Source organism: Tiliqua scincoides, chromosome 5, assembly GCF_035046505.1.
Source record: "Tiliqua scincoides isolate rTilSci1 chromosome 5, rTilSci1.hap2, whole genome shotgun sequence".
NCBI classification, from domain to species: domain Eukaryota; kingdom Metazoa; phylum Chordata; class Lepidosauria; order Squamata; family Scincidae; genus Tiliqua; species Tiliqua scincoides.
The window spans coordinates 74247653-74271722 of record NC_089825.1 but is presented as its reverse complement, the minus strand read 5'-3'; the positions used below and the strand labels follow the sequence as shown (position 1 = coordinate 74271722).

At 42.2% G+C, this 24070-nt stretch overlaps 1 protein-coding gene across 2 annotated transcripts; it reads right to left on the bottom strand.

Moving 5' to 3' along the window:
- Positions 1 to 2956: 2956 nt before the first annotated feature.
- Positions 2957 to 22840, bottom strand: RCHY1 (ring finger and CHY zinc finger domain containing 1). Of its 2 annotated transcripts, XM_066628140.1 has the most exons (10): positions 22770 to 22840; positions 19719 to 19869; positions 16887 to 17006; positions 15287 to 15402; positions 12597 to 12675; positions 10813 to 10857; positions 10655 to 10713; positions 8838 to 8864; positions 6179 to 6299; positions 2957 to 4559 (listed from the first exon to the last, which is right to left on the bottom strand). In XM_066628140.1, exons 3-10 carry the CDS (start codon positions 16941 to 16943, stop codon positions 4428 to 4430), a joined length of 636 nt encoding a protein of 211 aa, XP_066484237.1. In that variant the 5' UTR covers positions 16944 to 17006; positions 19719 to 19869; positions 22770 to 22840; the 3' UTR covers positions 2957 to 4427. The 2 variants fall into 2 exon arrangements, with proteins under 2 accessions (XP_066484237.1, XP_066484236.1); XM_066628139.1 differs by lacking the exon at positions 19719 to 19869 and having other exon boundaries at positions 22770 to 22836.
- Between the last annotated feature and the right edge of the window lie 1230 nt (positions 22841 to 24070).

The window sequence follows — 24070 nt, the reverse complement described above, 5'->3', positions numbered from 1 at the left end:
TTTGCTTCTTGCTCAAGTGAGTGGGAAACAGATCAGTGTGGCAGCAGCAGACTTTGGGTAAAAGGCACCCTGAATCCACCACGCCCTCAGACACCTCACAATCTACCAACATTGCAACCTGTATCAGTGTGCTGCATGGAGGGGCCAGCACTGCTCTGAAGCCACTCCAGATAGTCATGGGGGGAGGGGGAGTGTATTCTATCCCACAAATTAATTATCCTAGAAGCAGCTTCCCCATGAAGGTGTTCATGTGCTGAGGTGCAGCATTCCAAATAAGTACACATTACATACAAAAATCAGCAAAACCATACAAAATCACCCAGGTTAATGTGTCAAATGTTTTTACTTCCTGACCCCATCCCCCCCCCTTTTTCTTTCAAATGAGTCTCTGGACAAATCTTCTACCACACCTTGTGTTGCATTTGGGAAAGCCACCCACGACCAGGTACAAGTGAGGCAGATCTCTGGCTCAGTCACCCTGCTGACCTTTCAGTCATTGTGATGTAGCACAGTAAGATTTGAATACATATGGTTTAATAAACCATCTCAAAGCTGTACTTTTTGTATTACAAGGATTAGCAGCATTTGGGAAAGCACGTGATACATCTCTGACAAACAATTAAGTACTGCAGTATTAAGACATGCGTCAAAAAGAATGAAACCATTGTAAGGCAGACAGATTTGTTAAGCATTTAAAGAAGGCATGAGTGGTGAAGAAAAAGTATTTTCTTATTACATATCCCTAGTCATCCACCCCTTCCCACCACCTTCATTCTTCCAACTCCACCATCCTCAGGTCTTCTGCTCCCCTTTCTCCCTCCCTGTCCCAAATTCTTGCAAATGGCTCATCTGATTTCTTTTAAATTCCTCCTCAAAATCTGCATTTTCCATGAAGGCTTTGTCACGGTCCTCTAGTCCCCATATCCAAGGGTCCACTACTACCCTCTTGGCTTTAAAACTAAACAAACTATGCCCCAACACCCTCTCCCTCCCCCATGCCACACATCCCCAAACTGCCTCCAAAGCACCAACCACCTCCACCACCACTACCCTGGGGTCAGCAGTTTGCAATTCATGATTCATTCCTGTAGGAATATACTAAAAATGCCTCTGAGCACATGAAGAATGCCATTCCCTTTCCACAGAGCAAGTGCAACTTTAATTTCACATAAAGTTACGGAAAATGGCTTATAGAAGTGGTTCCCAAACTTTGACTGGCAGCTCCCTTAATCTATTGGGCCATTTATCATGGCTCCCATAAGGGTTACAATCCTATACATTGTAGAGGGTTTTTTGAGAGGATTCCACAGCTCCCCAGAGAGCCACAGGTCAGTTTGGGAACCACTGGCTTATAGAATGGATTTCTCTCAACTCTCACCCAACAACTTCTTGCAATTAAACTATCCTGTTGAAACTACATGTCAAAGTGTACATATTGGAAAGAAATAACATCTTCCTCAATGAACTTTGCATTTATCCTGTCATACTCTGTAACGTGCACTCTGTGTGCATGCGTGCACACATGTGTGTATGCGTGCACACACATGTGTGTGTGTGTAAGTAAAATAATTCTGAAAGGAATATATAATTGGTCCCAGTCATACAATTCCTTTATGCCCACAGGCAGGAACAACTTAGGGCTACATCATGGGAAAGTGTGCCAATAGAGATATACACAATTAGCCCACAGTGTCAGGATCAAAACACTTAAGATACAGTGAGTCTTGTTGCTCAACCACACACATGGAGTGACCAACAGTTGTTATACCAGCAGGAACCATTGTTCAAAGTTTATTTGTGAGCTTCCCATAAATAAACAGAAATCTGGTCCAACTGAAATCCAAGAGGAAAAGTACTTTTTCTGTCTATTTTCCGAACCAGCAGGATTACCTCTAAATTTAAAGCAATAGGCACAGTAGCCACAATAGTCAAAGTGTTCCAGAGGCATCCTTTAGCTCATCCTTTGACACGTTAGGTAGCAATAGTTGTGGAAAATAGTGCTCATGGTTCATTGGTTTAAGCTTTTAATTACTGGCTGGTTCTTGAGTCATAGCTGACCAACACGCACATACCTAGTTTCTCAGACAAGGCAGATGGGGAATTAGGAAATTACATGCTACTAAGCCATCATTAGTGATGAGGCACAGTTTAGGTGCAGAAGAAAAGATTAAAAGCTTCTGTCTCAGCAACAACTTCCTCCTTAGTTTTATTTTTGACAAAAAATCTCAAAAGGATGACACCAATGAATATGCATCCCCAAAATCTCTTCACAAAATATGACTGCAGGCACAGATGTCAAAAGTATTACAAAGGTATAAATTATTGAAGACTTTAAATATCGCTGGAAAGACAAGCTTGTTGGATACATGGAAACAAAATCACCAACAGTTTGAACGAGTTATATAAAACAATTATGAAGTACTTTTTCACAAATTCATTTATCCTTCTGATCAGCGGAAAAGATTAGCTTTGCCACTTGAAGGGGAGAATGCTACTGCCAACACTAAATATTTGGTTCCAATTAAACTGAAAGAACAACAGAGGGGGGAGGGGAGGAAGATAATCTTGATAAAGCTTATTTGGAAAGATGTGGGATTCTACATTTACAGCTAAATTAATCAGGTAAGAATAAAGCAAAAAGGCTTTACTCTTTTAGGCTGGAGCACCTTTCAGAGAGCACTGACTCTGGTGAAACTGCAAGTCCAGCCTCATATCCAGAGGTCTTTGAAAATGGTGTGATTTACCTTACTCAGAAGCAAGCCCATTATGTTCAGTAAGACTTAGGCTGCAAATTTATCATACTTACTGGAAACAAACACCTCTACTCATATCCTAGAAAAGATTAGGTAATGTTGCATTTATTCAGATAACAATATTTTGTTAGGCTAACATCTTAAGCAATCAAAAACTTACTATGAATGTCCTTACGGCATGAAAATCAAGAGTAGAGTCAAACTTCTGTAATTTATTTTTATTAAAGATCTTACTTTACAGGTAATATATAGACTAGTCCACAGCAATAAGTAAAGAGTTCTAGAAAATATGTGTATCAGTAGGCAGGGCTTCACTGAGATTAGCTATCACACCTCCAGCATCCCAAGAATGTTAAGCTCTGCACGAATTCAACAACATCTTCTGTTAAACTGTTCAGCAGAATACCCTCAAAACAGAAGGCATTTTGTTCAGGGCACCTCATAGCCACTTTGAATTTTAGTACTTCAAGCAGTAAGAAAATGCACATTACAACCAATATTTTAAGGGAGAATTTTATATTAAGAGATATTTACATTTAAGTTTCTGAATACAATTCCTATAGAACCTGATTTTAACCCACCTGAGAAGTCCCATTATGAACTACTGGGGTTTTGCAGAATGAATAAATGGACACACAAGTCTGCATATGCAATATGTGAACACTTGCACTAAAATTCAAAGCTCCATTGCTACATTTAAGTATCCGTACATTATAGATAACTCAAAATTCCAGAAGTAGTGATGAGTAGGAGACAGATAAAATTGAATGTTCTAAAAATGAACAAATAAAAGGCTATCAGATGACTAGGAGAATTACTAAAATGTATAGATTCAGAGTAGATAAGTGCTGGGGTATAGCTGGCAATATGTGATCATTTTACATGTTCAGAGGAAGCTGAGTTTTCCAGAAGAAAATGTATAAAGGCAAACACTAAACCCAATGCAATCCTATGCATGTCTCTTCAGAAATAAGGAGCACTAAATTCAATGTGACTTACTCCAGGGAAATGTGTACAGAATTACAACCCAAGTGAGTGATTAAGCAGGATTTGGGAAATTGCAATAGATAATGGAAATATTGTACATGGGTAAGAGAAAAAAAATCGAAGTGAAAACACTTTGTAGTCTTTATTCTTTATCCACCAATATGCAATTAATTTAATACTGATCATTACAGTTTTGTTACAGTCTGGAAAAAAATCCTCTTTTGTATTCCTCTTGACAACTATATTTTAAAATTGTTTAAAAGCAATTGGGCAGAAACAACTTTGAATTATCTCTTCAAGAACTGTGTTAATTTAAGCAAGAGGATACATGTGAATGTGTGAAATTTTGAAAAGATACTAATCCTTCTTTGCATATATGTGAAAACTACCTGTGTATGAAGACAGACCATGCTTAAGTCCCAACATTTCAGATGCAACCATGCCCAAAGCTGCCACTTCTCTTTAGTTGTATTTCTTTACCCACTCACCAACGCCACTTCCTGGAAGAAAGTTTCTACCTTAGCACACATCAATTGGCACCAAAATTGCAGATACATGCATCAGGAAGTGTGGGGACCACATAAAATTCCACAAGATCAGCAAGTTGAGTTGGAGGGGAAATTTAATCTTTTACATGAAGCCTAAACAACAAGCGGAAGCATGTGATGTGGTCTTACATGGCTGATCTCAGTCACTACTGTTTCGAGACACCCGGCAACCACCATCCTGGGTCGTGTTATAGGAGTCACAGTTTTGGCACTTCATGCCTAGAATATGGAATTGTACTCTGGATCGAGAAGTGCAGTCACTGCAAAGAATCTGGGACCAAAAAGAAGACTGTGTTAAAGACAAATAAGAGGCTAACAATTTCATAGGGCCTGAAAACCATGTTATATTTAAAACAAAACTGTTTTTCATCTCTGTGGTAAAATGTGTTTCACCCACAGGTAAATCTCTTATTGTTGTTGGAAAATTTGTTTTGCATGCTGTGTTTGCTCTAAAGCTGGGCTACACTCAGCCTCTAAGGTTAGATTTACTCAGGTATCATCATACTAGCCAAGTGCACAGAAAGGATGAGTACTCAGATGCAAAAGCCTTGTGTAATTCAATGGATCTATCTAAGAAAGACAGTGAAGACCCCTTCTGCCCTAGAGGTTGTGTCTACTGAAGGCCGATTAACATATCAAGCTTTCAGTGTTTTGTTAAAATTCTCTATGTTGAGATATACGCATGCATGCGCAAGAGTACATGTGCACAGGGCTAAGACCAAAAGTGCCTTGAACACCCCAAAACCCAATCTAAAAATAGTTTTAACTCATGGCAGAGGAGCCTGCTCTCATTTAACACTTGGGGGCCAGCTACAAATGAGGAAACACTGACACGTATAATTTTAATCTTTGCTGAATGTGTATAAAATAGAAATATTTTGCTCAATTACCCTTTTCTGTTTGATATACTCTGCGAAAGCAAACACGTTAAGAACTGCCTTTCACAGTGTCTAGCCCAGTATTGCCTATTCCAACAGTTTCCCAGCACTGCATGGGGCTGGGTCTCTGCGAGTTGAAGCTGGGGAAGTCAGTCAGTGGAACTGAAAGCCAAAGTTAATTGCCAAGAAAGCTTAAGCGCCCTCTGGTGGTGACAATGGAAATACAAGGTTTATGGTCCGTGTAGGGGAATAGCACAGGAAAAATTCTTACCATGGAGAACATGCACAGAACCAATAAAAGTAGTAATTTTTAACTTGCCAACTTGAACTTTTTATTTGCCTATCTTACAAGAAATTAAGCTTAGCTGTAATTAAATGAATTAAAAGGCAAAAAAAGCTAAAGCCTTTTCCTCTTCTCCCAAGTGTGTTGCAAGAAAAACAGCTCTAGCCTTTCTCCAGCTGAAAATATTAGGGGATTGGGAGGGGATCTTGGTAGCAAGAGGCTTGCTTGTAAACCTTAAAAAGAGGTTTATTTATTGTCACTTATTTTTGAGACATCAAGCAGTATCAAATAAAGTGCTTAAAGAAGCCATTAAAGGAACAATGACTACTATATTCATCCTGGATGCCAGATTTCTCTGGTCAAGTTGTTCAGGGGGCAAGGAAGCAGAGCTCTCTGCAGGGATATTTTCCACTCAACCCAATCCTTCTGACTGGAAAAGGGAGATTCGCTTTCTTAGGAAGTTGCATTGTCAGAGGCTATTCCCATGAATCTGATCAAAGCCATGGTTTGGCACACCTGGAACAAACAAGCCCACCCCTCCCTTCCTGCTGCAATTCCCCCCCATCCCTTTCTAGTCTGCAGCAACCCATATTTGGTTACAACCAATTTCAATTTTTTTTCCATACAGAGGACAGAGCCCCAACTATTTCTGATGGGGAGGGTGCTGTAAACAACAAGCAGACAACGGAATGCAATATTGTGTTACTAGAAAGAGATTTATTACATTACCTCCACTGTCATGTTCTGATATTCTGCGGGCATAGGCGTCTGTGCAACTTCATCATCTAATTGTCGCCAGTACGGGGTCATATCTAATGCTGAATGCATACACAAAGGACATCTATAACCCCTGATGAAGAACAGACAAAAGTTGGTTAAGCAGGAAACTATACAAAAATACCACAAGCAGAGGAAGTTGCTTATAGCAAGGCTGAAACCTACATCCCAGCACACACATCCTACCTTTACATAAATTAAAAGTGTCTTACTTACAGCAAGCAGGTGGTGGTGGAGCTCTGAACTGAATCAAAACAACAGTTCTGGGGGTGGGGGGGGGGTGTGTTAAAACAGATCCCATCCTGTTTTCCTAATCTAAACAGCCAAGTTTGGATTTTCTCCCCAGAAGGGTGAATAGTAGCTTCAGGAGAGCAATTTAAATTAGAAAAGTGGCAGCAATTCACACAAAGCACTCACAAATTCACTAGCAGCAAGTATAATTTTTTTAATCCTGGCAAGAATAAATCCCTAGGAGCAGATGGGTATATATCGGGGTGACCTAACCCCTGGACATACAAACCCTGGACCTAAACCCTGGACATGTGGCTCTTGGACATACAATGTGTGGTTCATGGAAATACGTTAGCTGAGCTCCGTTTTGCATCACAATTAATATAAAAGGTAAATAAATAAGTTTTCAAGCTTTACAATGATTTACAGGGTATAAACTGAGAGTCCACAGGATTAAAACATAAGTTTAATGTTCAGGGTAAGCAAATTTATTTAAGGATTTAAATGTTTCTTAAATACTGTGGCTCTCAAACACCTGAAGTTTATCATTTGTGGCCCTTCCGTTAAGCAAGTTTGGTCACACCTGCTATATATTATAAGGATTACAGCCAAATCCGATGCAAAGTTAGGGAAGCCTGAATTCACAGGGTTAGAACACACAGGGCTTTTAACATAGTGACCAAAGAGGAAGGAGGCAAAGCCTGTTGATAGGGCTGGGAGGAGGGCAAATGTTCAATATTAAAGCAGATAGCTACAAAATCCATGAAGGGGGAGCACACAGTTTGATGGGGACCTCAAATGTACTGTTTTACAATACACAAGGAGTCAGAAATGGGAAGAAGGTTGTGCTGCTGAGGCGGTGGGGGCAAGAGGAAGTACCTCAAAAAAGGATGATTAGCATAAAAAAAAATGTTCTGCAGTGTGCACAACTATAGTTGAAAAAAACTTTTTGCAGTTCAGCCCAGCACCTGCAGGAGGCAGGGAATGCACAGAGTTCAGGGTGAAAGGGGGGAGCTAACTATGTTCTGCACACACCAGTGGCATAGCTAAGAGGGTGCAGGGGGTAGCAGACGCACTGGACATCAAGCTTTAGGGGGGCAACAAGATGAGCAACAAGATGAGATTTTGGTCACTAGTGACCAAAATAGTGAAAATCTTGGTATGTATGAATAATACCATCATGTCATATATCATTGGAAAGATAATTTAATGCAGAATTCAATGAAACAAACTGCACTGGAATATCTGTATTCTATCAAACGTTATGGCCAATTAACCAGAATATAAAAACAACTGCCTTGTGGAACAAAGAGTGGATTTGCTTAAGTCCAAACTGACCTATGAGACTGATTGTTCTGAGTGCCAATGTGATGTTATTATGATACAGTATGGAACCAATAACTATTTATTTATTTATTTAAATTTGATTTTTGTCATTCAAGGGGGACTTCAAAATCTTCTTTGACCCCAGGTAGCAGATATATTCCTTAGTTATGCCACTGACTGGGGGGAAGCAACAGAGGAAGTGGGTTGTGAGCTGCTGGATGGAGGAGGAGGGTTCTTCCCAATTTTCACTTTTTTCAAAAGCCTGGTTGTCATTCACTTCCGGATGTGACATCACTTCCAAGGCAACATTTTCAACTTGGCACCGGGCTACACGATTGTTAGCTACACCACTGGCACACACTGCAAGTTGGGTCAGGCGAAAGACTGGACTGCACAGACAAGGTAGGAAACTAAAAATGTTTTGCAGTACATGTTTGCTAACCATCATTCTCTTCAGGTGCACAACACTGAATGGAGATACATACTGGTTGTGTATTTTAGAGAAGGGGTTACCAGGAAGTTGTCAAGGGGCTTCTGGTATCTTCCTTAATTTTAACACAAAACAATCAGAAGCCATTGAATGACAGAGGTGTCATAGGGTTTGTGTCACCTGGTGCAAGAGCTCATTGTATCACCACCATGATGGACCTCCTCCAGTACCAGACTATACTGAATAAATTACAAGATCATATGCACAGCCTAAATGCAGTAGCCTCATTAGGGTTGGTGTAACCCCAATTAACTTTATTTTAATATATAGGTCACCCAGCAAATCAGTAGCCATTGTAGGATTGGATGCTTTGACTGTCTAGTAGGAAAAAAAAGGTTGGTTACCAAAACCAGCCACAATTTTTGGGTCTCTGCAAAAGAGTGAAATGCCCCTAGTAGTGTTGCTTCAATCCAGTGTGGTCCTCACAGCTGCTTTAATTTTATTTTATTTCCTAGTAGCATCATGGAGTATAGCCTTTAGCAGCTACTTTATCAAAAACCACAAGGTCTTTAGTCACAGATCTCCTAAAAAAAACAGTTACTAGACACAGAACTTAATACTCACTCTTTTAGCATGTCTTCATAACAAGTTCTAGAAGAAGAAACAGTAACATTATTAAATTAAGGTTTAAATAAAGTAAGAGTCATTTGTGGGAAACTGATCAAAGGCCTATAATTAGAAAAACCTATACTAAATATGAAGTCAGTAGAGACTACTTTACTGTTATTTTGTGAACCAATATATTGTCCCATCATTTGCTGGGAACAGGTGAAAAAACAGTCTAGTCATATCTAAAGATTTTAATTATTATTTTGTTAAAAAAATGAAAATTAGAGCCATAGCAAAAAAAAAAAAAAGCCAAAGGTAAAAAATTAAAATTACAAAAGAGAATCCTCAAACAACAACTCCACAAACTAAATTCTGTGAAACTTGGGGGGAGGGGCACTCTTCTGGTCCTTAAGTTTCTTCCAGCGGTGTCTCTTCACAGTGTCCAGAAGGAGAGAGACAATAAAAATTGTGCTAAGAAAGAATTCAAATTCATATAAGCTGCAAGGGTCCCAGACTCTTTAGAGGGTACATACAGACAAGAATGACTTGCAGAATTTTTTAATCCCACAGCTCAAGCCTGGCCACTTTTGCAGAGATGTGGATTCATGACTCACAGATTATACTTGAGTTGCGAAAATACACATTTTCTGTGATTCATGGGGACTAGAGCTTCATGCCCCACTGACTCAGGACTCAAGGTTTTTACCCAAAACTGTTATGACTTGTAGATGCACAAGTCACGAAGACTTATCATTCTGGACCCAAGACTCGTGAGTTGTGTGCGTGCTTGCTTACTTTTTTTATCCCCATCGCCCCAAAAGACCTTGTGGGCAATGTAGGAGATGTCCTTCAGACTGATGGTAGCAGCAGATGTGATGGGAGAGGGAAGGTAGTTCAAGGAGGAGGGGCTGGGGGGGTTGAGGGGAAGAAGAAGGTTTAAGGGTTTTTTCCCCCTTTGCTCAAGAATTTGACTTGTTTCTCTAAATGACTCAGGTCTTTAGTCAACATGACTCAAGAATTTCCATGAGTCGCGTTGCAGCGGCACACACTATGACTTGTGAGTTGACTCAAGTTGCAGGGTCACCGACTCGTGACTTGGCTCAGTGGCTGGAGCACCTCCCTGCATCTCTGCAACACAACTGAGAGGTGTATTAGAGAATCAAACACTAATCCAGTTGTCAGTCTTACCTCTCTCCTCAAGCTTTAGGCAGACTGTTTGCATCTATTTCAAAGTGCCCTTTTATAAATACATACACATTTTATAAATAAATACACATTTATTTAGGCACATTTGTGTCCCACTTTGGTTTGCTTGCTTAAAGCAAAATCAGTTGTACAATTATTATTAAGAATATGTATAAGCCACTTGCCAACAGGAGGAGTTCACAAAGCGGTTTTACATAGAATAAATGAAAAAATGGCTCCCTGACTCCCTCCCCCCCAAAAAATGGCTCCCTCCCAAAGGGCTCACACTTACAAAAGATGCAAAAGAGACACCAGCAACGGACCCTGGAAAAAAAACACCATGTTGGGGTGAGGAGAGACAGTTGCTCTCCTCTTGCTAAAGATGATACCCCTTTAAAGGGTGCCTCTTTGCATAATACTGAAAAACTGTTCTGCTGCGGGGGGGGGGGGGGATAATGACATCACTTCTGTTCCAGCTATCATCATTAAGCATAGCCAGTTGCTGCTAAAACATGCAGAGCCAGTTTTCCTTTAGCTCACTCTTGCAGAGGAGGTTGAATGCACACTTTCACAGTGGTTTAATAACTGAAATAATATGTTAGAGATGTACCTATCTCTAAAGCTTACTTTTTCAAAAACAGCCTTACCGATGAAGAAGGTGCCCACAGGGCAGGACATGAGCTCCAACACGTGATGTATGAATGTCCTATTTAAAAAAAAATGGAAACAATGTTCCACAAATATATATTTTTAAGAAGAGAAACACTTTCAAATACACAATATTAAAACAAGTATTTTAAGTTACCTCCAAACATATGGGGCAATCTTGTCTTGAGACATTTTCGATACACTGTAAAAAAAACACAAAAAAACAAGTGTTAGATTTTTCCCTCAGTATAAATTATACTATAATTTATAAAGATCTGTCTTTAACTAGCATTGGAAAAGTATGTGGCCAAGGTCCAAAGACCTTGTGCTAACTAATTCCATGTGCTCAAAAGGACTTTGGACTTATTCATTAAATAGCACCCACACATGATGCATGGCAGACCATTCTTGAAAGTGCAAATGCAAACCATGAAATGACACGGAACTCTGCTATTAACTCAAAAGTCTCACTTGGAGCACACATGAAGTAGTCCTTGGATGACAGCCTAAAGCTTCCAACAGAAGGTTTTTTCAATCTAACAAATTATGGCAACAGAGCACCACACATAATTGTGAGACAGTTTTAAGTGACCCACGCCCACTTCCAGAAGTGACTGAAAGCTCAGCAGTATACTGAGCTCCACTTAATTTTTTAAAAGCATCAAAGTCTAATGACTAAAGCCAGCAGAGTGAATAAGACAACTGCCTCATGAAGGTTATATCTGAAATTGGCAATACAGTTGCCCCTTCTCTTAGTGTACTTGACGTGCATGAATTCAATTATATATGCACTTGGGAAACCAGAAAAAACAGAAAAACAATTTAAACAGAGAAAGCAATTCCACCGACTAAATACATACCTGAGAGCGAGTGTGAGATTAGAAAATGAAGCTGCTGTTCCCTCAGTCAGACTCAGTTTCCACCTGCATCTCATACTTTAATTTTTCATTTTAAGGGATTTTTCAAAATAATTTTGAGTATATGTGACCTTAGCTTTATGTGCTGACTTTGAAATGTAACCCTCATGTAAGACAAGGGGCAGCTGTACCAAGAAACTCAGCTATTCAGGAGGTGAGGATGCAATAGGCAAAAACTACTTCATGCACAACCAAGACATCCCTTTACAACCATCAGACATTAAAACAATTCTAGTAACTCTGTCCAACATATTACAAATCTTTGTCAGGGGTATGTCAGGGGATGTTACAAATCTTTGTCAGGGGTATTTCTAGATAAGACTATGTTTAGCACAATCTCCATTCAGCACAAGCTGAATAATTCTGCAACAGATCTTCTGGGTAACACAGGACACAATCCTAACCCCTTATGTCAGTGCTTTCCAGCACTGGCATAGCAGTGCCAGTGGGATGTGTGCGGCATCCTGCAGTTGGGTGTCGCTCATGGAGGCCTCCTCAAATTAAGGGAATGTTTGTTCCCTTACCTCAAAGCTGCATTGCCCTTATGTCAGTGCTGGAAAGCACTGACATAAGAGGTTAAGATTGCACCCACAGTGTCTCAAATCCTGATTAAGATGAATCATCTGTTCTAGAGTACAGATCTGTTCAGTTTAACTCCATTAAACACCACTTGCTGCTTGTGAAACTCATGTGCCTCACAAAATTTTCATAAGGTGTGCAGTAGGTAATCTATTGTCAACATATCCCATTGTAAGAAGCAAGATGGTTAAGAAAGATTTGACAGTATTACAGAATTCATAAACACTGATGTAATTTCATTAACATCGAAGGCTGCAATCCTATACACACTTATCCAGGAGTCAAGTCGTTGAACTGAACGAGATTTACTTTGGAGGAGACATACATAGGATTGTGCTGCTTCTTGTCCCCACATATGAGACTCTTGCTTGTACTTCAGCTGTCACTTCGACAGGAATCTGATACTCAGGTTTTAACTGCTTATACAATTTTAAAAAAACCATACCTTATGATTCCCTTGGAGAGCTAAGGCTAGACACAAGTTACATTTGGAACAGTGGAAAAATTCTTCTTTAGGACCAATCCTGCAGGGACAAAAATCTGAATAGGTATCATATACAAACAGCCATTCTGTTCCATTTACAATTATATATTCCCAACTCTGAATAGCATTCACTCCAAGTACTACAGAGTATCCTATCCTTGAATACATAATTTGTCAGGCAAATTATAGTCCCTTGTATCTAGACAACTTGAATATACAGTAGTAGTTAGTATAAAGTCCATATGTGGCTTCTTGTCATGGTTGCTTGGCTCACCAGCCCCATCTGCTGGGTCTGGATAAGGAGGCAAGCATAATTTCTCTTCCACTCACTGGTTTCCATTACCACACACTTTCATACTTTCTATACACAATTCCACAGAGCAACAGATTCATTCTGCTAATTGGTGTGGAGACAAAAAGGAAAATCTGCAATTATGAGAACCATACGCTTCTGTGGCCACACTGAAACTCCAATTTGGAGAATAGCTGTATTCTAACACGGGTACTTTCCACCTTGTGATATTTAACATGAGGGTAGGCAGAAGGTAGCTGAGACCATCTGGTAGATCTCTGGGTAGCTTGCAATAAATCAGCAAGTGTTTCTGACTTCTAACATTACCATTAACAGCCCCTGATTCATGGGCAAGTACAGTATCTCTGAGCCTCAGTGTTCCGCAATTATAAAATGAGATGTTATGGTTAGGCAGGCTAATGCAACTTGCTGTTCCTTAAAAGTGCAAATATTTCTCACCTGCAAAGCATAACTATAATTAGGTGCCTTTGACTAGGTCTTTGTTCAGCTCTACTGACTAGATGCAAAATTTGCATGTTAGAATCCCTGATCCTTTCACTGCATGGTTCACATAATGCAGCAGGTCTCTGCTCTAGTTACCGTTTTACATCTAACTCCACTGCCCCCCAGTAACTACTTGTGCACAGCTCCAGTTGGTAACTTCCACATTCACTCCCATAAAAGCTGATTCCACAAGCCTGTCATTTACCTAATCCAGCTGCAATGCATTTTGTTCTAATGTTAGTATTTAAGTAGTACTTTGTGCTGAAGCACTTATTTTTGAGTGGGGATACAGTATACAGCAGAAAACTTAGAATAGGCTCAGGGGATATATAGGATACTGTTATTGCTGTGAATTTCAAATTTATGGTTAATATGCACTCCCTTATCTCTGTACTGTCATTTAATATTTTACTTTTGGGCTAGTCTTTGACCATTATAAAGTTGTATCTATCACAAGGCCGAAGTCTGCAAAACCATGTTGCACAAAGTAAAATTTTTAGGCAGTGAAAAATAGGAAAGCAAATACAGAGTAAAACTACAGAACACACATCAAAAAGGAAGAGTGGGAGCTTCGCATTATAAATTCTTGGAAGTATGGACACTCCACATTTACAAAAACGTTATGCTTTGCTCTTCCCACCAAACATATACAGAGCAGCACTATGATCAAGTTAAGAAAGCAAAGTTGCTCACTTTGTCCTTCAGAATTCTACATTATCTGAGTGCTGGATAAGTCAAGGAGCACCTGTTCCTGTATGAACCTCCCACAGGTTCACAGGTTAAAAAGAAACTGCTCCAAAGCGGTCTCAGTGAGTAGCAGAACTATCTTGATTACCAACCCTAGGCTGAGGAGCACCCTTCCACAGCCTGGACATCTGGCTCTATTATTTTAGGCATTCTGCAAGTATGTTGAAACGTTTTCGTTCTGATGTGGTTTCAGTTGCTAGTTTATGTCCTGTTGTCACCATCCTTTTCTGTTGACTTTTGCTGTTTTGCTGCTATTTCATTTTTATTTGGGTACTTCTAAAATCATACTATTGTTCTAACCGTTTAGTCCATGGTAAACCTCCCTGAAACACTTTCTAAGTGAATATACAAACAAAAGCAATGAGAATATTCTTGCTGTAAATAAGAAATAAGGCCAAACCATAGGTCCCCAAAAATTATTCGAGCAATTACTTATCAAACCCTGTCCAAGTTTTATTGACTCAAATTCATGGTGAAGGACCTTCTGGGCAACATTACACATTCAGAGGTACTATATATTTAAGAGCAGCTTTCACTGAGCTATGTACTTTCCTTCCTGTTCACTAGACCATTTAAGCCATAGCAGAAATACTCATAACATTTATGGAAAGTAGCTCACTTTCTCTCAAGTGGCATTGTTGTTTGTTTCCTACTTTATGTAGGCTGCCCTGAGTTCTCTTGAAAGATAAGTATTTCCCACAGAAAGGTTGTGTGACTATGAAAGTAGCCTCAGGAAAGAATAACTAGGTGAGCAGCACAGAAGAAAAGGATTCATCCCAAAGCCTGCAACACAATTTCTGTGGCATACAAAGGGTATGTTGCTGATTATAGTGTAAAGCCAACCATTTAACATGCCTGCCTGCTAGTTATTCATGATATCATCAGTTCCTACCAATCCTATTATTTCTCATTTGATCTCACCCCTATATCAAGTCAAATAATCTGTAATACAAAGGTTATCTAACAAATGACTAGAATACTTAAAGAAAATCATGGATTGCAGAAATGAAGCTCATATTTATACAACTTGAAATTTTCCATACAAACTACTCTGAGAGGGTGAACAGGCACAAAGACTTGTGAATCACTTTCAAACACAGTACTGTACCTACAAATCCCACACTTCTCACAATGGTACTGCTTCTTGTCTTTGTCAAAGAGGTGGCATATACTACAGTAATATTCTCCAAACACACTGTTGCAGTTCGCACAATGCTGCTGAGCCTACAAAGCAAACGCAAAGTTATGAGCCATAAGAGTCATGAAAGCAATATATCTTTAGCTGAACAAGTCCAAGGAAGAAAAATGCACATTCCACTTCCCATTTCCCAAGAAGCAAGGCAAGTTATCTCAATGCCATTTCCCTCTCATTCTGCAATTACATGGGAAAAGGGATTTCCAGGTGCTTTTTCACTACATTTTATCTACTTTTCTCTCGTTCACAGACCCAAGGAAGATTACTGACTTACAGCCCAAGCCTAAAGGTGGTGTCACCGCTAGGTGCAGCAGCACCAGAGCACCTACTGCTGCATCCTGCAACACCACAGCAGCGGTTGGATGTCTCCTTGGGCGAATGGGAAAGCCCTAAGCCCTGCAATGTGCTAGCTGTGCCAGCTATTTGCAGGCACAGAGCTGAGACTGTGTATTGAGCTCCGCCGGTCCCATTCCCCCTACTGCCCCAATTCCTCCCCCTGCCCCAGAATGTCTCCCACCAGCCCCTAAGCCCTCACCACCGCCCGGAGCTCTTGCTGACTGTTGCTGGGCTGGTGCCAGGACTGACTTGGGGCAGAATGTCACGGGCAGTGACATTCTTATAGTACATTTGCGACACCCAGCGCTGGCCCAGTTCATTACCAGTCATAAAATGCTTCAAATAAAGTATCTCCCTTTCTGCTCCTAATATTGAAGAAGCTGAGAAATAGACAGGAGTGCATGAATTTCTGAACACGAACTATACATGCACAGTCACCAAGACACACAAAAATATGAACAATGAACAGACCTGTGTATTCCAGAACCTAGACAACAAAAAAGGTGGTAGCTGAACATGCTGTCTTTCATTATCCAAGTACAAGATATAAGTGTGTATGTGTATACCTAGTCTGTGGATTTCACAAAGTGTTTGAGCCTTCTTATTCTAGGAAATGTTAAGGCATTTTGCTGCTGATGTAAAAACTGGAGGAAGGGCTGAGGTGCAATGCTTTGCATGCAGAGGTCCCAGGTTCAATCTAGGTAGGAGAAAGAAAAAACTCTTGTCTAAGTCCCTGGATATCTGCTGCCAGTCTGTGTAAAGTCATTTCTGCCCAACATTGCATATACGCAACAAGGACCAATGTGTACACCTCTGGGTTGGGCAACAGCAGGAATGAGCAACAGCAGGAGGGTGGTGGAAGGGACAGAAACATTCCTCATCCCAGCCCAAGTGTTCTGGCTGCAGATTGCCTCTAAAGCAAGCCAGAGGGATTCAACCCTGATATGAAAAACAGATTCCTGGTTGAGCCCTGGTACAATGAGGTTCATTGTGGGACAAAGAGTGGGAACTTTGCAGAGAGGAAGATAATTTTTGAGAAGAACACATTTTTGGAGGGACCTCTTAAAAGACAAGTAAAAACCAAGAATGAATTCTTGACAACTGAGTTTTGTAAGGAGTAATCAGCATAGTGATGCACACATGTGTATGTACAGAGCTTGTGTATTAACAGCTTTACCTCCTGGACCTTTTCACATTTTGCACACTGCACTTCTTGTACTTTAAAACGATCCATCTGATGATCTTCATTGCTATCATGGCAGAGCCTGCAGACGTAAAACTTGCTACAACATGGAGCCTATGGTGGAGGAAAAGAGGGAAAAATGAATGACAAAAGTGAGGGGAGAGGAGTAAGAAATTGCAATAGTAAGGAGAGAGGAACATGTTAACTCAAAAATAAAAATCTGCCACCCACTCTGACAGTTAGCATATTCGTGCAATGGTCTTAAATGGGTTTAATCCTGAGAGCTCTAACTTTGTGAATGGTGTAGAGCAGCTAGAGATCTCTAATAGAGAATTCTCAGGAAATCATCAAAACTACAATTCCCCGGATTCACTGAAAAAGTTCTGAGAATGTAGGTGTTATAAAACCAACAGGGCTGACTTACAGGACAATCCTGTGGGTAGATAAATATCTCCTGAAACTCTCAGAGACCCCAAATTCTGATCCCACTTATGCCTTTTTTCAAAAGAACAGGTATACAGCAGAAAGTCTCTCCCTACAGTGAATCTGGTGAACACTTCTCTTGTAAACACCTCTGGCATCTAAATACACCTTGTAAATACCCCCCAAAGCTACTCAGCAAGCCATACCGGACCAAAGGTACAGCTGCTACCTCCACCCCCCCCCCCCCAAAAGGGCTTTTTCCTTTTTAACAACTCCATGATAGACAAACATCCCATAGGTGGAAGTTTTCCTCATCAGCGCACTTCCATACTAAGAAAAGCTGCATCAGTTAAAAAGAGGCCTGCCAGAACGAGGATGACCACAAAACTGCCTTTTTTCCTCAAAACAATACCAATCTTCTCTTCAGGCTCTGAACCTTAAGACCAGTTCCCCATCACTAAGGAATGGCTGTCATCCTCTTCAAGAGCTCTTAAAGCAATGCTAGTCCCATCCTTTTCAAATTACAGTCAGTGTACCCAGTCCCTCTATTAGGAACTTGCTCTTATGCCTCCACAACAGCCTGAGAGGGAGAAAGTAAGGAAGTGTAGCATCATTGGCATACCAGATAAGGTTCACTTCCCATCCCGAGATGGGAAAGAGATGGCTAAGGTTCACCAAACATCCAGAGAAAAGAGAAAGAAAAGCTAGGAAGGCAGAGAACCACCATCACCACACCCACTGACTGATACCCCTTCAAGCTTGTACTGTGCCCAGAGAAACACCTACTAGCACTGTGAGGAAGAGAAAAAAGTGGCAAACAAGGCATATTCCACCCCTCCCCTTTTTCTGTTGCAATGATTTTCCATTCTAGAAGCCTTGTTGTCAGCAGAAGGGCAAGATAAAAATGCTTTAAAATAAATCACTATCTGCCTGTTATATTGCCATTAAAAGTATAGAAGCTGGGCAATACAAAAAATGGCCAGGAAGAAAGGCCAGTGAAAAGAGAAGCAACCCTATGAAATTCACCCTGATCTTTATAACAAAGAGAGCTGTCATCTGTAGGTCACTGCAGAAAACACCAGTGGTTGATTTGGGCCCTTTGGACTGTGAAAAGAGGTGCAGGGGAATACCTTATGGCAGTAGTTCCCAAACTTATGTCGGTAATGACACCCTGTCACACAGCCACCGTGGGAGAATGAGACTACAGCCACCAGCATTTGCCCGAGACTGCTGGAAATCTTGTGAAATCTTGGCCCAGCCAAGATGAGAATGTCAGGAAGAGCCGGAGCCCCTGTGAGTTCATCATGGCACACAGTTTGGGAACCACTGCCTTAATGAAATGATGGAGGAACCCAGGAGAAATTCCATCCAAATTCCACCCAGAGGAGCAGGATTGTAGGAACCAGGAGCCCTAGCTGCAGATAAGACTCCTACAAAAACAGATTTCTTGAGATATACTTTTACAATTCCCATCTTTTAAAAAAAAGGTCTTCCTCCTGTGCCTTTAACCAGAGGCCACAAAGGCATTCAGCAAGCAATTTCCCCCCACCACTATCTGCATGCCAGGGATTCACCTACTACATTTCCCAGGTTCTGAAGGGACATGACTCCGCAATCTTGCTACAACTAAGCAGATAAATGATTCAGCACCACCACCTTAAGTTCTATGATGAAAGTAATGCAAGCTATAAATGTAAAAAATAAATTCCTGACTGTCAAAAAGGCAACCCTAATCCCAGCCTACCAACTGTGAATGCTGCCAACTCTGGTGGTGCAGGCAGGTCAAGAGAATGAGGAAACAAACCAACCCACTTAGACAAAAATAAGTTAGAATTACCATTCAATATCTTTACTGTTCATATTTTGGAAACTCATTCCATAATACACAGTATAGAAAAAAAATATGGAGAGAGGTTAACCATGTCTTTTTACTTTTCTGTGTGGTTCTTAAAAGTAGGCATCAACATATCCATCTGCCAACAGCAAGTACCTTCATTTCTCAGACAAGCAGGACCTCAACATCACACAGATCTTCCCTGGAAGTCTCATTTTCAATGCTCTTTTTGAAAATACAAGGAAAGTAGAAGGCCTTCCAAGAACAAGAGAGCTTTCCATCTTCTAATACATATCAAAGGAGGCCCCACCTCTCTCTCAGCATATCACAGGGGACAATGGAGGGGAAAGAAGGGGTTTTATTTATTTATGGCTGGTTCGTAAGCCAAGCCAATATTTGTATGCTTCTGTTTAAGAAACAAAATCCCAATTAAATATATAGGTTGAGCCTCATTATTCGCGTGGGTTCTGCTCCAAGCACTCAGGTGGATGGCAAAAAACGTACTATAGCAAATCAATTTAAAAAACAAAGTTTCTTTGCTCCAGTGATTTAAAAACAGCCTTGCTGACCTTTGTGATGTAAGATAAGAGTCATTAAGAAGACAATCCATCTATTAGTCCTCCTCCAAGCCCTTACAAAGGTGTTTCACTCAGTCCCTCTCTTCACCAATGCAAAGTGATCACCTTCCTTTCACATGCTCAGGGGGAAGGGAGGGGTCGCCTGGAGAGAGAAGGATTGATGGATTGTCAGTCAGCTGGCCTCTCTCTCTCTCTCATTAAGGAGGCTATTGTTAAAGGACTGTTCAATTTTTTAAACTGATTTTAAAGGGATGCATTTTCCCCTTATCCAGGGATCAACACATTCCTTCTCATTTGCAGTGGCCATTCCTGTTGAGTCAAATTCGTGTATAAAAAAATCCATGTATAAATAGGCTGGACCTGTATATCTAATTGCACAGAAATTTAAAAAAATGCAAAAGTGTACTTGTCATTTCTTTATTTCTAAGGTTTATACACTGCTTAGCAGTCAAAGTTCTGCTTCATGGATCAAGCACAAATGACAAATTATGCAGGGGATGGACAGAGTGGATAGGGAGATGCTCTTTACACTCTCACATAATACCAGAACCAGGGGACATCCACTAAAATTGAGTGTTGGGCGGGTTAGGACAGACAAAAGAAAATATTTCTTTACTCAGCGCGTGGTCAGTCTGTGGAACTCCTTGCCACAGGATGTGGTGCTGGCGTCTAGCCTAGACGCCTTTAAAAGGGGATTGGACGAGTTTCTGGAGGAAAAATCCATTATGGGGTACAAGCCATGATGTGTATGCGCAACCTTCTGATTTTAGGAATGGGTTAAGTCAGAATGCCAGATGTAGGGGAGAGCACCAGGACGAGGTCTCTTGTTATCTGGTGTGCTCCCTGGGGCATTTGGTGGGCCGCTGTGAGATACAGGAAGCTGGACTAGATGGGCCTATGGCCTGATCCAGTGGGGCTGTTCTTATGTTCTTATGTTCTTATGACAGATAAAAATAACACTGCAGTACAACAGAATTCTCCAATCTCTAGTTTTCCCTTGAAGTTTAAGACTTTTAGCCTCCTTTTCAGGGTCTGCAGAAGAAGGGAAGGTGGTTTACAGAATCAAGGTTGAAGGCTATTTTCTGTACACTCTAAAAGCTTCTGCCATTCCCCCCTCCCTCCCCAAAACATCTTGAGGCACAAATCCAGGCTTTCCCCAGAACAGATAAATCTCATCCTTTGGTCGAGGGAGCACTAACCTCCTCCTAGATCTGCCTGACACTTCAGCTCTTAGCTTACCTCTGGCTTAGCTCACAAGTTGCAGCCTTAAGGGCCAAGTTTCAGGAGTCTTGGAAAGCCTTTTAGGGATACCCAGGTAATTTTGATGGATAGATTGAATGGCTCCTCCCATGCTGATTAGCATATGGGGTGTAATTCCCCACTTAACTCTTTCTGAACTGACAGGAGGTGGAGGGGGGCTTCTGCACTGTGTTCCTGGAGAAAATTATTGCAGCAGAAACGTTTTATAGAAGAATGTGCTCCATTAAGGAAATCCCCCTTTCCTCCCAAATGACCACAAATTCAAATAATGTAGTCAGGAGCATGTGCAGATGTCAAGATCTAAAGCGAGGATTGTGACCTACTCCTTGTCAAGAATTTAGTTGCTGAGCTTGGGTTGCATGTGAGGAAGGTTGCGTGTTTCTGTTTTTTAACTGGCTTTTATTTGGGGAACCCAAAAATGTGGAGTTAACATAACCTTGTAAACACTCAAGATTAATTGTAAGACATTTATCTTGGGGAATGAATAAATACAACCCTGTTAGAAAGTCAAATATTTAAAAAAAGGAGTCTTGGCAACCCAACACAGAAAAACAAATCACCTGTCAACAACAGAGCACCCAATATATTAAGAACATAAGAAGAGCCCCACTGGATCAGGCCAAAGGCCCATCTAGTCCAGCTACCTGTATCGCACAGTGGCCCACCAAATACCCCAGGGAGCACACAAGACAACAGAAACAACATGTGTCCCGGTGCTCTCCCCTGCATCTGCAATCATAAGAACATAAGAAGAGCCCCACTGGATCAGGCCACAGGCCCATCTAGTCCAACTTCCTGTATCTCACAGTGGCCCACCAAATGCCCCAAGGAGCACACCAGATAACAAGAGACCTGCAGCCTGGTGTCCTCCCTTGCATCTGGCATTCTGACGTTGCCCATTTCTAAAATCAGGAGGTTGCACATACCCATTACAGCTTGTAATCAGAGGCAGCCTGCCTCTAAAACCAAGAGCTTGCACATACCTACTATGACTTGTAACCCATAAGGGTGAGGTGACTTGTAACCCAGGGTTCCCAGACCTATTCTAAGTCTCTTTGTCAAACGAAGGTGCCTCAGGGACAATTCATTGCCTATATTTAATACATTAAACTTGAAGCAACAGTGACACACCAGGATCAGTGTCCACTGAGCCCCGAAGGCAGGGATGTGCAGTGGGTGGGGAGGCAGGCAAGGCTGTGCCCCACCCCAGAGTCCTTCAAAAAGCGCTGCCACTATGTGAGGCACCCAAGCGCCCACAACCCATGCGCCTGCATGTGTGTGTGTACTCAGAAGGGCAGGGATGTGTGGTGGGCAGGAAGGCAGGTGAGGCAGAGCCTCCCCACTGGGGCCCTTCGGAAAGCGCCGCTGCCATGGGAGGCACCCACCACCCACGCGCAACGCTTGGGTGCCTCCCACGGCAGCAGCGCTTCTCTAAGGACCCCGGTGGGGAGGCTCTGCCTCACCTGCCACCCCACCCACCACACATCCCTGCCCAAGAGAGCAACCGGCTCTGCAGGCGACCCACTTTGACAAGAGGAGAGGCGGGAGCAGCCTCCATCTCACCCCGCCCCCCGCCGCCCCCAACGGCCGGCTCCCCAGCTCCAGAGGCAGCAGCAGGGAGGAGGAGTGAAGGGGCCACCGCGTGCCCCTCCAGGAGCCCCAAGCCCCAGCCTAGGCCACGCTAAAAGGGCCCCCCCTCGCCACTCCCGCGGCCCCTTCGGCCCAAGCCCGCCTGGAGGGACGCCGCCCCCCTCCGAAGGAAGGGCCGCCGGGCCACCTCACCTTCAGCAGGCAGCCCCTGCAGTAGTGCTCGCAGCCAGCCCGCTCCACGACGACCGCCATGTTGGGAGGCAAGAGGGGGAAAGGGCCCATCTCTCCGCCTCCCTCTCTATCACCAGCTCCTGCTGCCGCTCTGTCCCCAACCCTGATGAAGCTCACTGGTGCAGAGAGGTCCTGGGCTGCTCTGCTCCTGAGGCTCGCATGTGGTGTGTGTGCGGACATGTGCCAGGCTCTCCCTAGGAAGGGAGCTCAAGGGCTGTTCCCCCAAACCCTGACAGGCATCCCAGGGTCCCCTGAAGGCTGAACTGGAGAGCAGGTGTGCAGTGAGGGGCTTCCAGGTCAGGCAAAAGGCTACCACTGGGTCCCATGTGCTCTGCAGCATGCCAAGTGCCAGAGAAAACCATAACATGTGACACTTTAATTTGGGGGTATTAAGATCCCCTCTTGCCACAGGTCAGCCTTCTCGAGAGCCATTTGCTCCTGCAAACCAGGCTGGGGTGCTTGCAAAGTTTTTTTTTTATGTTTCAAAAACTTTTCACGACCCACCCAAAATCCACTGGTGGGTCCCTCCCGACCCACAGTTTGGGAAATACCACAGCACTGTATTTTTGCATAGCTGCAACCCTTTTAACCAAACACAAGACAGAAAAGCAAAGTCCATGTTCTTTTTAGCTGATGGATTATTTCATTGACTTTAAAAAGTGTTTTTAAAATGGCTCTGCCTATGCCAGTACGGTCCATGATCCCCATAGGGCTGTTAGAGGCCCGGCTGTGGCCAGCAGTGGACCTCCCAGTGTTTCTCAAACTGTGGGTCGGGACCCACTAGGTGGGTCGCGAGCCCATTTCAGGTGGGTCCCCATTCATTTCAATATTTTATTTTTTATATATTAGACTTGATGCCACCATGGTATGTGACTGCATTTGGGGAAATGTTACAGACCTGTACTTTTAACAAGCTACTATGTATATTCTTTTAACAATGACAGTAAATGGGACTTACTCCTGGGCAAGTGTGGGTAGGATTGCAGCCTAGGATTGTTAAAAATGTTCCTGCTTGATGATGTCACTTCCGCTCATGACATCAGTTCCGGTGGGTCCTGACAGATTCTCATTCCAAAAAGTGGGTCCCGGTGCTAAATGTGTGAGAACAGGGCAAATGCCCCAGGTGCGGAACTCGCACTACTCCAGAAGTCTTAATGAGGCTCCCAACACAGGCAGGAACGTGCTTCCAGTTTTCCAGAAGCACAGTTTAAGACTGCAGGGAAGCCTCAGACAGCTTCTCCTGTTGGTCCTGGAGTTGTGCA

What these genes read in the sequence shown, in the direction of transcription:
- RCHY1 (XM_066628139.1), bottom strand. Translation starts at nt 22,829, where the DNA reads ATGGCGGTCGTCGTGGAGCGGGCTGGCTGCGAGCACTACTGCAGGGGC. An exon ending in TGTGGGCACCTTCTTCATCG is followed by an intron (nt 8,865 to 10,654) that starts GTAAGGCTGTTT and finishes TTCTTCTTCTAG; the next exon opens with AACTTGTTATGAAGACATGC. An exon ending in TATGAAGACATGCTAAAAGA is followed by an intron (nt 6,300 to 8,837) that starts GTGAGTATTAAG and finishes GTTCTTCATCAG; the next exon opens with GGGTTATAGATGTCCTTTGT.